Source organism: Acipenser ruthenus, chromosome 7, assembly GCF_902713425.1.
Source record: "Acipenser ruthenus chromosome 7, fAciRut3.2 maternal haplotype, whole genome shotgun sequence".
In the NCBI taxonomy this organism is placed as follows: Eukaryota; Metazoa; Chordata; class Actinopteri; order Acipenseriformes; family Acipenseridae; genus Acipenser; species Acipenser ruthenus.
Window position 1 is genome coordinate 16,129,020 of NC_081195.1, and position 15,657 is coordinate 16,144,676.

At 39.7% G+C, this 15,657-nt stretch overlaps 1 protein-coding gene across 1 annotated transcript in view; it reads right to left on the reverse strand.

The window, feature by feature from the left end:
* Window positions 1–517: 517 nt before the first annotated feature.
* Window positions 518–15,657, reverse strand: part of LOC117415049 (inositol polyphosphate multikinase-like) — a 30,282-nt gene continuing 15,142 nt past the window's right edge. Inside the window, exons 5-6 of the mRNA XM_034024978.3 lie at window positions 7,496–7,577; window positions 518–7,072 (exon numbers count right to left, since the gene is read on the reverse strand). Coding sequence (XP_033880869.2) covers window positions 6,450–7,072; window positions 7,496–7,577 — 705 coding nt within the window. The 3' untranslated portion in view covers window positions 518–6,449. The remainder of the gene's footprint in view (window positions 7,073–7,495; window positions 7,578–15,657) is intronic.

The following is a 15,657-nucleotide window of genomic DNA, read 5'->3' on the forward strand; positions in this document are numbered from 1 at the left end:
CTGATTAAGATATTTGCTTGTACTGGAAGATACTGTATAAAGACAGCAAGCACTTTTCATGTGTTGGAGTCCAAGCTCACATTCACTGCCCACGTTAAGTGCTTTCACCTGGATTCAGGAGCTGCTCATTAGTTTGAGTTGCCTGCCATAGCTGCATTTAACCTAGATCCGCCAAAGTCTCTTCATAAGAAACAACATCATATAGTGATCTGCCACTTTGAAAATCTGCTTCCTTTAGTTTTACTGTGCACTACATGGCGCTGGTGCTTGCTAATATAAAGACACTGGCTGATCTAGTCTACATTGCATATGCCTTTGTCAGTCAACAAGAACAGAAGACCAGTTCCTCAACTCATCGTCAAAGCATCTTCTGCCAAGAATGTCTACAAACATAAAAAGGTAAGGGAAAAGGTAAAAAGATAAAAAGGTAAGCTGCTTACTCCTTAAAGTTCTCTAGTCTGTGGTTTGCTTGGCAACCTTACTAGTTAAAAAGGCACACAAGAAAAAACAGTTCGCGTTTTTTGTGGAGTCATTTTTTATTAGTAACTTAAATTAGCCGAATATACAGGCATTATGTTTTTATCTAAATATCATTTATCATATTAATTTCATTTACAAAAGTAGGTAATAACATTAGTTAAATGTAGTTAATTCAATTGTATTACAAGAAACAGCAATTACACACAAACACTTTCCCCTGTGATTCCATGATAAAAATGGAGGAAAAAAAAGACAAAATACAGATACAATCCAAAAACAAAACAAAAAAGAACATAACTGGGACAAAGACTATGAGATCAAAATAAAAAACATTCAGGCAAAAGCATAGGGGATGCACGACACAATTTCTTCCAGAAACCACATTAAGCAAGAATACCAGGGCTCAGATTTAACACAGTTTAAATAGATCATTCATATTACCAATATTGTTCATAATTTGACAAAACTAAAACTTTTTAACCAATGAAGCTTTAATGATTCACAGATCCCGGGTCAGTACGAATGTTTCTGTACATTCGTATCAGTGCTAATCAGAGTCTGCTCCACCAGTCTACAATGTTTTATGGCAAATTTAGTCAAGCCCTGATCTGTGTGATGCTTTATAAACAGATCCAGTACAGTCCCAGAATTACTAAAGTGCTTCTGTGCACCACCTGCTCATTTCGAAATTTAAAACCAGATGCATGTTAAATTGCCCACATGGCAGTGACTGCTAACACCAAAATACACAGGGAAAGTCCTCATATCATTCACAGCAAAAACCATTAACAAAGGCATAAAACCTATTCACACGACTATATGCTGTACATAATAACATGTCTGGCTCTGGAGGCAAAACATGTACTAACATTTCAGGGAGGGAGAATATTTTAGCCAAATTACGCCTACATTCGTATACAGTATGAATTTAAGTTCTCTAGGTGTATGAAAACAATAAACCAGTAAGATACATAGAATTTACTGTAAACAAAAGGAAAAGATGACATAAAACCATAGAAAAAGACTACAAATAAATAGCCTCTGAAATAAGCTGCATCGACTGATTACCTGTTTACCTATATTGTAATGCTCCGATCCCCCTGTGCACTAGTGTGTGGATTAGCTGCAATAGAAGATTTAAATCTCAGATTTTAGCCCTTTGCATGTTAGCTTGAGCCCTGAACTTACCAAGAGATGCACCAAATTGACAACTGCAAAAGGTCACTTCACCAATTTCAATATGAAGTATTCAGTATTTAAAATCAATCTTACTAGTTTTGGCAACATTGTCACTGATCCACTCATTGTTGTGCTGAAGATTTTTTTTGCCAAAATAAAATAACAATGAAAAGAATGTGGACCAGTGATTGACTATGTTATCACTCTTTTAAACAGCTTGGGAAAGAAAGATGAAATTCCTGATCTATCACAACATTTAATCAAAATCCACTTTTGTAATTTTTATGAAACAAAATCACTTGCAACCAATGTAGAATATGAGTGAAACTCAAATATGGCCTTTGGGGGCCGTGAAACTCCAGGTTTTCATTCCAACCACATCCTGGATATGTATAGAATACAGGTAAATACTGAACTAACAATATATGCCTAAACAAAACATACTAGTCCTTTTATATGTACTTTGCTTAGATTTATAATTTATTTCACTAATTTAAAGTGGCAGTAACTCACAATTGTGTTAATTTTTAAACTAAAAAAAACATTCTTGGTGGCCATTTACTACATTCTTTCATAGTTTAGCCTTCGTTGCAGTCCAATTCATAATAGACTTCATTTTGCTGACCATGCACATTATATAGATTCCCAAACAGCAGTTGCAACTGCTGGGATAAAAAGCTAAAGCACTGTACCTCCCCCCACGACCTTAAAACATGTCTGCCACTGCATCACTGTGTGTAAAACCAACTTGAATTACTGTGTGTTAATGAACACACTTACATACTCCATTTCACAAATGTGCAGCCTTCTTAAAATATATTTTCAGAAAATCAAGTTAAATCACATGTACATGTTGAACACTTGTCTACAACTTTTGGTCATAATTGTGATTAAAGGTAAAATGTTGTTAATAAAAAATAAAAAATTCCACGCATCATTTGTGTTGTTTGGTTTTCAATACTTTTATTTATTTTTTTGGTTTCTGTTTTTAGAAAGTGTGTGTTAATACCAAAGGATTTGCAATGCTCCTATTTAATCCTCCACTAGTTCTGAATCATCTGCATCACAGATCATGACAGATACTGCAAGGTGGATTTCTCTGGCAGGCAAGGTTAGAACCACAGGATATCCAGCAGGACTGTTATGCCTATTTAAACACTACATGTAATAGCGCTTTATAGTATAACAATATACTACAGCACTAGATTAATATGTTCAGCAATTGAATCTAAATGTATACTAATTACATTGTTAAAGTCAGAATTTGGTTAATTCAAAGTCTCATGCTTGCATTATCTATAAAATTCAAATAGCTACCGGTATAGGCTGTTAAATATAGCTTGGCCCACTGGTGAAGGGGAACAGTAAGTCACATTGTAATTTAGGTTCAGTTATCAAAAGTTGGAACAAGAAACACATTCAAGCATAAAAGATTTATACTTTTACAAGACCGCGCCAGTGGAGTTGCACATGTCTTGGTTCAAGTTGTGTTTAACATGGTAGAATGATGTAATTAACTGGTTATAGTTCTAATCATTAGTAATGTATGTAATATGTGATTTGACAGAAAACCCTAATTAAGTATGTTATGGTAACATGTTGATCCTGTGAAGAAATTGATCAAAAGTATTGCCAATGTCTTGCTCTCTGTTATTACTGTTTAACTAATTTGTATTTTGTGCGTTTTTTTATGCTAGATTCAAAATAATTCAGCTCTGGAAATGTCTGTAGTGGCATTTATTTATGTATTTCTTTATTTAAATTTATTTAAATTTAGTAGTTGCCAATTGTTTCCCCCCCCCCCCAATTTAGAATAGCCAATTATTTTTAGGCTCAGCTCACCACTACCATCCCCATGCTGACTCAGGAGCGGTGAAGACGAACCCACGCTGTCCTCCGAAGTGTGTGCCGTCAGTCGACCGCTTCTTTTCACACTGCAGACCCACCATGCCGCCACCTCAGAGCTACAGCGTCGGAGGACAACGCAGCTCTGGGCAGCTTACAGGCAACCCTAGTCAGACTACAGGGGTCGCTGGTGCGCGGTGAGCCGAGGACACACTGGCTGACCTTTCTATTCATTTATAAATCTTGATACTAACCAACCACAGTCGGCAGCGGAATAGCCTGGACTCAAACCGGCGACATCCAGGCTATAGGGCGCATCCGGCACTCCACTCAGAGCGCCTTTACCAGATGTGCCACTCAGGAGCCCCCTGTAGTGGCATTTATTTTTTGTATGTATTATTTTGGACTGGTTTCTCAGCTACAGTATGTACTCCAAATTATCATTAGCACATTTTTTTTCAGAAAGACAAAATGCACCCTATAAACGTACCCAAACAGAAAAAAACAACCAAGACATTTGGGGGTTTGTAAGGACTATTAAGTTGTTGATTATTCATTTAAGAATTGGAAATTGAGAGTTGTAAGTTTAATAGATTGGGTTATTTTTAAAGGAGTATGGGACAGAGTAACTTTAAATTGTTTCTTCTGAGATGCATAAGTTCGTTTACTATCTGTTTGTTCACTTTTATTTCTATTCTTTACCAATAAAGGAACTATTTATAGGCCAAAAAGTTGTGAAAACTATATACAGTTGATATGGTATAGTTGACCTTTTTTGTCTTTCATTAGTTCAGCTTGCATTTGCTAGTAAAGGGTCTACCAATTCCATCACGAAAAACAATTAACAATAAATACTCATATTACCATTATTAATAAATCCCTATGATACTGGAATGCAACATAATCATAAGGAGAGATGTATGTTTCCCAAACAGCTTCATTACAAAACTAAAATGCCCTTGTTGGTGCATCTATTCGTTAAACGAATTTGCCATTAACCCTTTTGAGGTTTGTTGATTTCTGACACAGATGTGGATTAAAATAGAAAAGTAGTAATATACTTTGTTTATATTCTCATGTTCAAGGTACAGCTGTGTTAGTAATTGTTTTAGTGATTTACCTGACCAAGAGTTTCTACAAAAACAATGGCAGTAGCTTAAAGTTGTACTATGCAAGATTTTTTTTTTTCTTTCATTCAGGTCACACTTTACATTAGTGCACGAATAGCCATGTAATCGCATTGTAACAAAGTAATTACCAATGCTTCCAACTATTACATGGTAACAACGGTATACTTAATTTGTGAACAACTTTTTTTAATTACATAGTAACACCATGGCACTGACCATTTCCATGTAATACACTTATTCCACCAGTAGTTAACATGTAAGAGCAGGAAATGGTAGTTATTACAATGCTATTAAATTGTTATGGATGCCCCTTAAAGTGCAACCTACTTTCCCTCACCAAATTCTCCCTATTCTTCTGAACTTTTGTTGAACTTTATTTTCACTATGGCTCCGCTGAAGCCCGATTTTCCTGCCACAGCGCTATAAGCCGAATTCCTTTATAACATGGGGGAACAAAGTGCTCTGATTTTACTGAAAAGGATTCCAAACCATGTAAATATGTAATTATGCACAACTGCATGGCTTGGAACATCACACAATGTAAAAACAAAAGCACTTTTAATTTTAATTTTCTAAGCACAATGAGTTGTTGCTTACTTGTTACAGGTAATGAGACCACACATAGTGTCCTATGTGAAGCAGGCGGGGGATCATGTTACTGTACCTGTAACAGGAAGTGAACTCACTAGCGTTCCGACAAGACAAACAGACCAGCCCTGAATCAAAGTGAAAGAAGAGTCCAGAAAACTAAAACATATGAAACCCTTTCTAAAAATGATGCTATGACAGGTTAAAAGCCTTGGTTAAACCCACTTTATAGTCAAACTTTCTAGGGAAGTATCATCATCAGACTAAAGCAAAACATTTTAAGTAATAAGAAACGTTAATATATTAGCCACTTTTGCCAAGTTGCAAGAGCCCAATTTGCCTTCTATACCATTACATAGGTTTAGAATCGTTATAATTTACATACTGACTGCCTCAATTCCTCGAGTTTTGGCTTTGGGAGTGCAAAATAAATGTGTCAGTCTCTCTCTGGGGATGAGATATACAACGAGAGGTTTTTGTATTACTTTTTTTTGCCAGTTTTCTTAAATAATTTGACTTCATATTGCATTGTAGTTCCATTCCACAGTATGTTCCTTATAACACAGCAGCACAATTATATTTACACTAAAATAATGTTAAGATAATAAATATACAAAAGCACTATTTCAATCAATTCAACCCATTCCAATATGTAATATATACCTTGCATAATATATACCTTGCAACACCTTCTTTCCAAAGTTTGGATTTAGAATAAATGTTATAACAATTAGCCAGCAAAAAAAATAAAAATAAAGTCATATAAGCTATTTATCTTAAAAATATCTTCCAAGGTTAATTTGTAGCTAACATAATAGAAATAGAAATATAGTAAATTTTTTAAAAATCAGTAGTTTCTTCGGTTTAATTATTTTTTTCTGGGGCTATTTCTAAAATAGAGGATATATTTTATATCCATAAGCTATAGCCTACTTATAACTGTCGTAATCCTCCCACTAGTCACATCAGGTGTCCAAATTGTTATTGTTATTTTTTAAATTAATATTTTTATGCGTTAGTTTTCCTGAGCAAGATCATTATAAAATTAAACTATAGTTACCAGTAGTACAAAACAAGCACATGTAATACACAAAGAATTACAAACATCAGTATGCATCACTGCTAGTGCAGAATTATTTCCATGATGGCTGCTACTTTTTCTTTGATACTGGCCCCAATATTAATAAGAAGTGCAACATCAACCACAACATCAACACAGGGAAAGGTTTAATTATTTAGGATTTGCTGCAGCACAGTCAGTAAATTTTTGAGCCCGTAGACATATCCTTCGTCCTTGGTATTACTGGGAAAAACGTGAGCAAAGTCAATCATTCTAACTTCTACCTCGTTTGGTTTCTGCATCACAGCTGGCATATGGTGGCTTTCCTTTTCCAGTTGGGGTTTGTTACCGTTTGGTGGAGTAGTGCATTTCCATAAGCTGTTATCCTGCTCTCTGGTTTCAATTTGCAGGGGGACATCATTGCGATGTCCCTGGGAACAACCTTTCTTGTGCAGCGCGTACATGTTGGAGAGGCTCTGGCCAAACGAAGCCATCGTCCTCCCGTTCTCCATGGAGCCGATCACACAGACATTATTGTTGTACTCCAGCACCTCTCCGTCTGTGGGACAGCCTTTGGGAGCGGCGCTCACGTCTGCCAGACTGCCAGCCTTCCGCTTCATCTGAGCTGTTTGCTGAGACGAGCCCTCGTACACAAACAGAAGGGAACTTGCATAAAAATGTAACTGGCTCTGACTCTGAAACCATTGCAGGATTTTCTGGACCTTCTGAATGCTGGCTGCGATGGCATCTTTCCGGACGCTGTTTCCATTAAAGAAGAATTTGGTTAAACCTACAGAGGAAAAAGAGATTAGAAGACTTTTTTCATAAAGGAAGCTATTACACTATAATGTCTGTGAACTTCACTGGTATAGGTTTGAATCTCGCTTATGTCAACATAAGTCTGATGGTCTCAACTTAGCTCCCGATGGACATTAGTCCATATCATTTTTTTTTTTTTTTTTAAAACACAAAATTTGACACAATTGGTTTCTGCTTGACTGAACAGTAGGAAGAGGAAGCTGCTTAAATGAGGTAACTCAAAGTCATGAATTTCCCAGGACATGTTCTCATGTAAAATATATAAACTACATGCCCAAATGGCAAATAACTAAAGGAATTTCAAGGACACATTAACAACTTTGAAAGCTATTAAACACAAGAGTGAAAAATCAGTTCGGAGCTCTTCTGTAGTTCTGTTTATCATACTACTTACCATCCTTTATCGTTTCTTTTATCAAGCCTCTTCCGTAATGCTGGTCATGGGTCTCATAGCTGTCAGTGTTCACTTGATATATCTGCAAAACAATAAACACGGACATGAGTAGTTTCACTTGATTCTTTCTAAATGGTTTGATGATCAGAAATGAAGCCCTCCACGCAAAATGTTATCTGAGCATATCATGATCGAGCTGCTTGAGGGCACCTGTAATAGCAGAAGTTACACATCACCAAGAAAGGCATTTTCTTACACAGTATTAATACATGTTTCACACAACAACAAAGAAATGCACTAGCTACATGTTTCTACATACTGGGTGGCTGTATTATTTTCAGGCAGAAAAATACAACCACTCAGAGTGTTCAAACAGGGCTCTCTACTGCCACACCGAGTATTGCATTCCAGAACTGGAAGACATTTAATTGATACTTACAAAGGGCTGGATTCAAAGACACAGATTCCAGTTGGTTTACTGCCAATATGCAGTTGGGATTCAAAAACCAGCATGTCCCCGCTCTCAGCTCTTCATACTAAAGCAACGATTATAATCACGATAAGTGTAAGTACAGTGAGTGTAGTGTAACTCAAAAATGTGTTCAGCCACCACTGCTGTGATGCACAGGGGTGAGAATGTGTTACTTACTACACTGTGCCTGGATATTGTTCCCTTTTCAAATAAGTGCAAATGATTTAACAGAGCAAGCCATCTCACAAGAATAGTGTGGAGTAGTGGTTAAGGAGCAGTGTGGAGTAGTGGTTAAGGCTCTGGGCTCTTGACTGGAGGGTCGTGGGTTCAATCCCCGGTCGAGGACACTGCTGTTGTACCCTTGAGCAAGGTACTTTACCTATATTGCTCCAGTAAAAACCCAACTGTATAAATGGGTAATTGTATGTAAAAATAATGTGATATCTTGTAACAATTGTAAGTCGCCCTGGATAAGGGCGTCTGCTAAGAAATAAATAATAATAATAATAATAATAATAGTGCTACCCCAAAATGTTATCAAATTTATAGTGATGATGAATGCCTGGGGGTGGGAAGTTTATAATTTACCAATTATCTTGGTATCCCTAAACAGAATTTAATGGTACACCAAATGTTTTACCTACCTATCACAAGATTGGTACAACATTCAATATGATAACCCTCTTGCCCGTCACTCTCGCAAAAAAATAATACAACACCAAACCATTAACTCGCATGCAAATGGGCATTACAATCCATCAAGTCAATCATGACTGATCACATGCTCAAATGTTAGCCCTCCATTCAGCTGTGCTGGTGTATATATCCTTTCAAAAACATTTTAAACAGATGCTGGCTTACAGCAGACGGGCTAGATCTCAATATTTTAATCGTGGGGTCATTTAAAAAAATTAGCTACCCGTGTCTGGTGGTCTTAGACCATTTCCTATTGGGCAAGTGTCCATATCACAAAATCAGCAGCATACCAGCAATTTGCAATAAAGGGCCACTTTAGTCAGCAACCACACAGAGGTCAAAGCACTGGAGGGCCATTTTTCCAAGCCAAGAGTGTTGCCTCCAGGGCAGGGTTGAGAAACTGCCACAGCACTGCCTGTCTTATGAAAGAAGAGAATTCACTAGAATAGATCCTTCAAAATCACCTTCCTAAATGAATCCAAAATACAGAAACGTCTTCACACATTAGAAAGGTTGGTATATTTATATTTCATAAACATCACACACACACTAGGGGCCGGACAAAATCAAACCCTGATCACTCTTGCAAAAGAGTGTTTATGCGATAATATCTCTAGTTTCCATATCGCATTTTCTTTATCGCGAAACCAAAACTAGCCATTTCCAATCCGCAAAAGGGGCGGAGAGAAGTTTCGCATGAGCAGGAGGGACCGCTGAAAGCAACATGAAAACAGCTGTTGACCAATCCCCAGCTGGTATTTCTGACCTTTTGAAGGGGTGGAAACAAGACGGTAACATGCGAAGAGACAGGCGAAGACAGCCAGGGAAGAAAAAAAATAAAATAAAAATCTGTGTTGTACTACTGTTTCGTTTGCATATCAGTGAATGCTAGTACATACAACTACTACTAGTAGTAATAATAATAAAAATATGTTTATTATTATTATTATTATTATTATTATTATTTATTATTAATAATAATAATAATAATAATAATAATAATAATAATAATAATAATAATAAATAATCTGCTTATATTTTTGTTGTGTAAAATACTGAAAAATACAGAAGCAAGTTTGAAAGTAAACACACACACACTTGACAATTCCCTCGTTTCCACAACGTCAGCAGGAATGTGCTGCATTGTTCTGTCACTGTTATGAAATTGTGCCACACTGTTTTCATGATTTTTGGATTTTTGTAAAAATCCATACCGTGCCCTGGCTTGTGCACAACAGGGGTCTGGGCAGCACTTTGCCAGTCGGGTATGAGGATGCTGGCATTGCATGGTGCTGCCCAGACCCCTGTTGTGCACAAGGCTGTATAGTAGGCTATAACTGCACAAGAACAAAGATTTAACACAACAAAAAAAAAATGTCGGTTAACAAAGACACTGTGCTGCGAGTATTATAAAATTAAAATGCTGATAAAAAAACGTAACACTTTCGCCAGGATCAGTACCGGTACATATTATATACAGTAAGAAGTCGAATGAAATGCTATCCAGTGCCGTGAAAAAAAAAAAAAATATTATTACTATTATTACTACTACTACTACGACTACTACTGCTACTACTACTACTACTACTTCTGTTGAAAACCCAAAGCAAATTTAAAAACTTTATCTTGATGCTTCTGAGGTGACAGTTAGGCTACCATTATAGGTATAACGTAATTTTGTTATCTACAAGGATTTATACATTTCGAGGGGACCGCTTGGCATGCTGGCATGCCGAGAAGTTGGGCTTCATAATGTTTCTGTGTAGGCCAACATGTTGAAGTACTTTACGAGAGTAACCAAATGTTAAAAACTAAAAGTTAATATCTTTAAAGTGGTTAAAACATTCATATGTTCTTTATTAGTATTCTAGTTTATTTGCATTTGCTAGCCTTGAGTCAATGTAATGGAACACTGTGCCTTTAAGAAATGAATAATTTGAATAGAAGTAGGTGACGTCACAGGTGACGTGCGAGTATGTCCATGGACTTAAAAACAAATGTGTACCGTAGTCGTAGCTTACTACAAAGATAAGAAATAAAAGAAAATATATCTGAAAAGCTTTACCATCACGGAAAGAGATCCTGCTCCACGCAAAGCTCTCCGCGAGTAGAAAAAGAGTTTATTGTTTGTATGTATTAAAGAAATAATACATACTGCTTTATTAAACATTTAACTCAAACTGTGGCAAAAAAAAAAATAGTAGTAGGCTAAAGAAGAAAATGGTCTTGTGCGTGTTTCGTTTAAGGGTGCAACAAACACAACATATATTAGGATAATAATATGAATAATACATATACTATTTGACACTGTAAATTATTAATTTTAAATTATTCAGTGTTGTGTGCATGTGTTCGATATGAGGTCAGTAGAGCGTCTTGAGGCATGTCTTGGGGTTTTATTTTGCAAATATCAGGATGTTTAGTGTTTTTTTTTTTTTTTTTTACTATTTGCGTAATACGTGATAGCTTTCGACAACTCGAAGTTGACTATACAATTTGGTCCTGCGAAAGTCTTGCGATGTGATTTATAGTTGGAATTGAGTAGATTTGTTTGGGCGATAGCAAACCACTCCCCCTTCTCAACCCACTTGTAGTCAACAAGCTATAGCTGCTTTTTGAAGGGCGAAAAGGGCTTGTGTTGGTTCTGTGAGATTTCGCTTGGAATTGTTCTTGTGTTTTATTACCGCGAATGCTTTTGCGTCCTTGTTCGCCAAGTGCTAACTTTGATTTGGTCCGGCCCTAGGTCTCATAAAATGATGAGAATGAAAACTGAGTTTTTAAAAGACAGATTACTGTTTAATCGATCACGCAAGATTAGGATTGTTTTTGCAAAGCGTTTTCTGCTGCAGCCTTGAAATTTCCATGAAAACAGCACAAAACCATTTCAGCACATCAATACTGAATCTGAGGTCAGGTCTTCAGTTTATTTACTGATCAAATGGTTATTTACAGAGTATTGGCAAGTACCAGGTAATGTTAGTTACTGTTTAAAACACAGACATGAATTGGCTGTGCTAACAGGAATAGTTATGTTGTTTACTTTTATTAAATATGTATGTGTATGTATGTGTAAATATGTTTGTTTGTGATTAATAGTGTTGCATCAATTAGTTATCGATTAAAATGGGTCCTTCCTGGTTTAACAATTATTCATTGATTATTTCCACCACAATGTTTGCAAAATGATTTATAGAGAATAACATATTATTGCCAAAGAGACACGATTCATATAAATACATGCTTACATACATGCTTGTTAAGGGAACTTTCTGCAGAAAATGAAAGAGCAATACAGAACATGTATGAAGTGTTACTGAACAGGCTGTAGGGTTTAAAACACAACACATTACTTTCCCTAGCTTTCTGCTTTGTTGTACGTACCCCTGCAATATCTTTTTCAACTCAATCATGACTGTTTTGATATTTTATTTTCGTTTTACATCGGTTATTCTGTCGGCAGCTGACCTGATGAATAAGTGGTCAGAAAATAAGTGATCAAAACTAATGTATGACCAGAGATTAATAAAAATATACAAAAACAAAACCACAATTATGTTGAAAAAAATATTGCAGGTGTACGTACAGCAAAAAGCTAGATAGTAGGCTATAGAGAAAGTAATGCATTGTGTTTTAAGTCCTACAGCCTATTCAGTGCAACTTTAACCTGTAGCATTCACACTGAAAAACTATGAAAAAACACATGAATCATTAAGGAATATCAGTTTACCGCCAGTCAATTCATTATTAACCAGATCTGATCTCGTCAACTTCCCCTAGAGACATACATTGGGAAGTGGGGAAATGACAAGAATAAGGATTGATGCGATAGTATTGCAATACAATAAGTATGAATTTATTTTGGGTCAATATTCTGTATCACTGGAAATACTTCTATTTGATTTATACGGGGAAAGTACCATTAAATTAGATTACAACTTCATTGCTTCATCGTTGATAAACCCTTTACTGCATCATTCCAGAAGATTTAATGCCTGCCAATCAACAGTAAACAAAAGGTCAGTCTGGCCCCTGTATTTAACCACAGTAATCTAATCACACAAAGATGTTCCTTTTCAAACAACCCCCCTGACTAGAAATGCTTTGTGGTTTCTATTGACCCATTCTGTAAAGAAGAAACCAGAAGTAAATAAACAAACATAAACCGATTTTGGAAAAGAAAAAAATCTATTTAAAAAAAGAAATAATTCTACAGTTGTACCAATAACTGTACGCCACAAAATATGATTAACAGACCTCTTTTCACAGGCTGGTGAGTAATCAAGAGATTACTGCCTTTTGTGTGAGTAGACTGATTTAAGATAGTAGAGACTCAAATGCAGTTTCTGCATTTATTGGGGCCTTTATGAATTGAGTTGCCATCTGTATAATAAAAGTCTATATTACCAAACTATCAATTATTTGGCAAATACCTGGAATATCTTTAAGGCCAAGTGTGGATATAGGGTGGTTGTGGCAAAGTGCCCCGCCCCTGTGTGCATTTGTGTGATCTGTGTTGTATGTTGCGTGCGTGTGTGTGTTAATGTTGGTGTATAGATTGGTACACGGGATATAAACGGGTCTGTGTTTCACGTGTATTTAAAAAGTGTAGATTTGTATTTAGGCACGAGGAGAGCACAAATCACTTCACGTGCTGGTTAAATGTAATATGTGAGCACGGGGTTGCACAGAATTAATTCACGTGCTGGGATTCAAGTGAGTAATTAATTAGTAATTGAATCCCAGCACATCAGTATAAATAGACGCACGTTTCTTGCACTCAGGGTTAGGTGTTCGGTGAGTGGAGAACGGGATTGGAGACGGAGGCAAAGATAATAATAATAAGAATAATAATAATAATAGTTAAGTGTTTTCACTCACCGTGTTTGTTCGTCTGTCCTGCACCGTCTGTTTAGTGTTTAGTCGTTTTGTTTGTCTCTTTATTTTGGCGTGTAGTGCCGTGTCCCGTGTTTTTGTCTGTTCCAACCTTTTATTTTCTGTTCTGTTTATTAAATGCTGAACGCGATCACGCGTTCAGCCTCACCAAAACCCCATCTCTCTGTCGTTTGTGTTCCTGTTTCTGGTCTGACGCCACCCACTCCGGCCGTCTTTGTGACACGTGGTGTCCTGCGTGGGATCGACAGCGCCTCCAGGACTCAGGCCAGAGCAGGAACCGCAGTTTGGATTTAAAAAAAAAGGAAAAAAAAAAAAAAAAAAAAAAAATGGCAGAAGACGCCATCAAAGTGCGGGACTGGATGCTGGAGAATGCTGGGCTGGAGGCCCAGTCTCTGCCCATAGTCGTCCAGGCCCTGTGGATGATGGACAGTGAGAGATGGGAGGCCTATCAGCAGGAACACACCCCAAACACCTTGGAGGAAGGTGTGGAGTTTGTCCTCAGCTACCTGGAGGCAACCATAAACGGAACAGCAGCCCAGGTAGCAGGACCACCAGCAGAGGAGTACCTGCTGTCCCCATCTCCACCAGCAGAGGGTGAGTACCTGCTGTCCCCATCTCCACCAGCAGAGGGTGAGTACCTGCTGTCCCCATCTCCACCAGCAGAGGGTGAATGCCTGCTGGTTTTGCCTCCACAGCCCAAATGGGAGGAGCCTGAGCATCCACAGCCCAAATGGGAGGAGCCCAAGCGGAAGGAGCCCGAACGTCCTACGCCTGAGTGGGAGGAGCCCGAACGTCCTACGCCTGAGTGGGAGGAGCCCGAACGTCCTACGCCTGAGTGGGAGGAGCCCGAACGTCCTACGCCTGAGTGGGAGGAGCCCGAACGTCCTACGCCTGAGTGGGAGGAGCCCGAACGTCCTACGCCTGAGTGGGAGGAGCCCGAACGTCCTACGCCTGAGTGGGAGGAGCCCGAACGTCCTACGCCTGAGTGGGAGGAGCCCGAACGTCCTACGCCTGAGTGGGAGGAGCCCGAACGTCCTACGCCTGAGTGGGGGGAGCCCGAACGTCCACAGCCCAACAGGGAGGAGTCGGGGCGTCCACAGCCCAACAGGGAGGAGTCGGGGCGTCCACAGCCCAACAGGGAGGAGTCGGGGCGTCCACAGCCCAAAGGGAGGCAAGTCGGGGCTTCCACAGCCCTGGGACCCAAGCCACCAGCAGAGGGAAAATGCCTGCTGGTTCAGCCCCAAGAGCCAGAAGGGGAGGAGTTACAGGCTCAACCCCCTGAAAATTTTTGGGGGGGAGAAGGGCAGGATGCTGGTGTCCCCCAGCAGCCTCTCGCTATGCTGCTGAAGGCAGCACGGCGTGCACATGCCCAGCCGCCACAGCAGAGGGAGCCAGCACCGCCAGGAGCAGAGGAGCAGGAGCTGCCTCTGCCTCCACCACCTCCAGGAGCAGAGGAGCAGGAGCTGCCTCTGCCTCCACCACCGCAAGGAGCAGAGGAGCAGGAGCTGCCTCTGCCTCCGCCACCACCACCGCAAGGAGCAGAGGAGCAGGAGCTGCCTCTGCCTCCGCCACCACCACCGCAAGGAGCAGAGGAGCAGGAGCTGCCTCTGCCTCCACCACCTCCAGGAGCAGAGGAGCAGGAGCTGCCTCTACCTCCGCCACCACCACCGCAAGGAGCAGAGGAGCAGGAGCTGCCTCTGCCTCCGCCACCACCACCGCAAGGAGCAGAGGAGCTGGAGCTGCCTCTGCCTCCACCACCGCCAGGAGCAGAGGAGCAGGAGCTGCCTCTGCTGCCCGTACCTCCGCAGGGAGTACGGTGGCCGGAGCCCCAGAAAGGGGAGCTGCCGGCCACGAAGAAGGGGGAGGAGGTCTGGAGACCACTTTCCCCAGCAGCAGTTTCGCTGCAGGAGTTCTTGTGGCCGGAGCCCCACAGGAGGGAGCTGCCGGCTACGAAGAAGGGGGAGGTCGGGGGACCACCTGCCCCCGCAGCTTTTTCGCTGCAGGACGGGACCAACAGGCTGTCAGCCGTGCCACTACCGGCAGGGGTGCTGACAGCATTGCCAGCCAAGGGCCCACTGAAGCCTCCCTTCCCAGCCCGAGA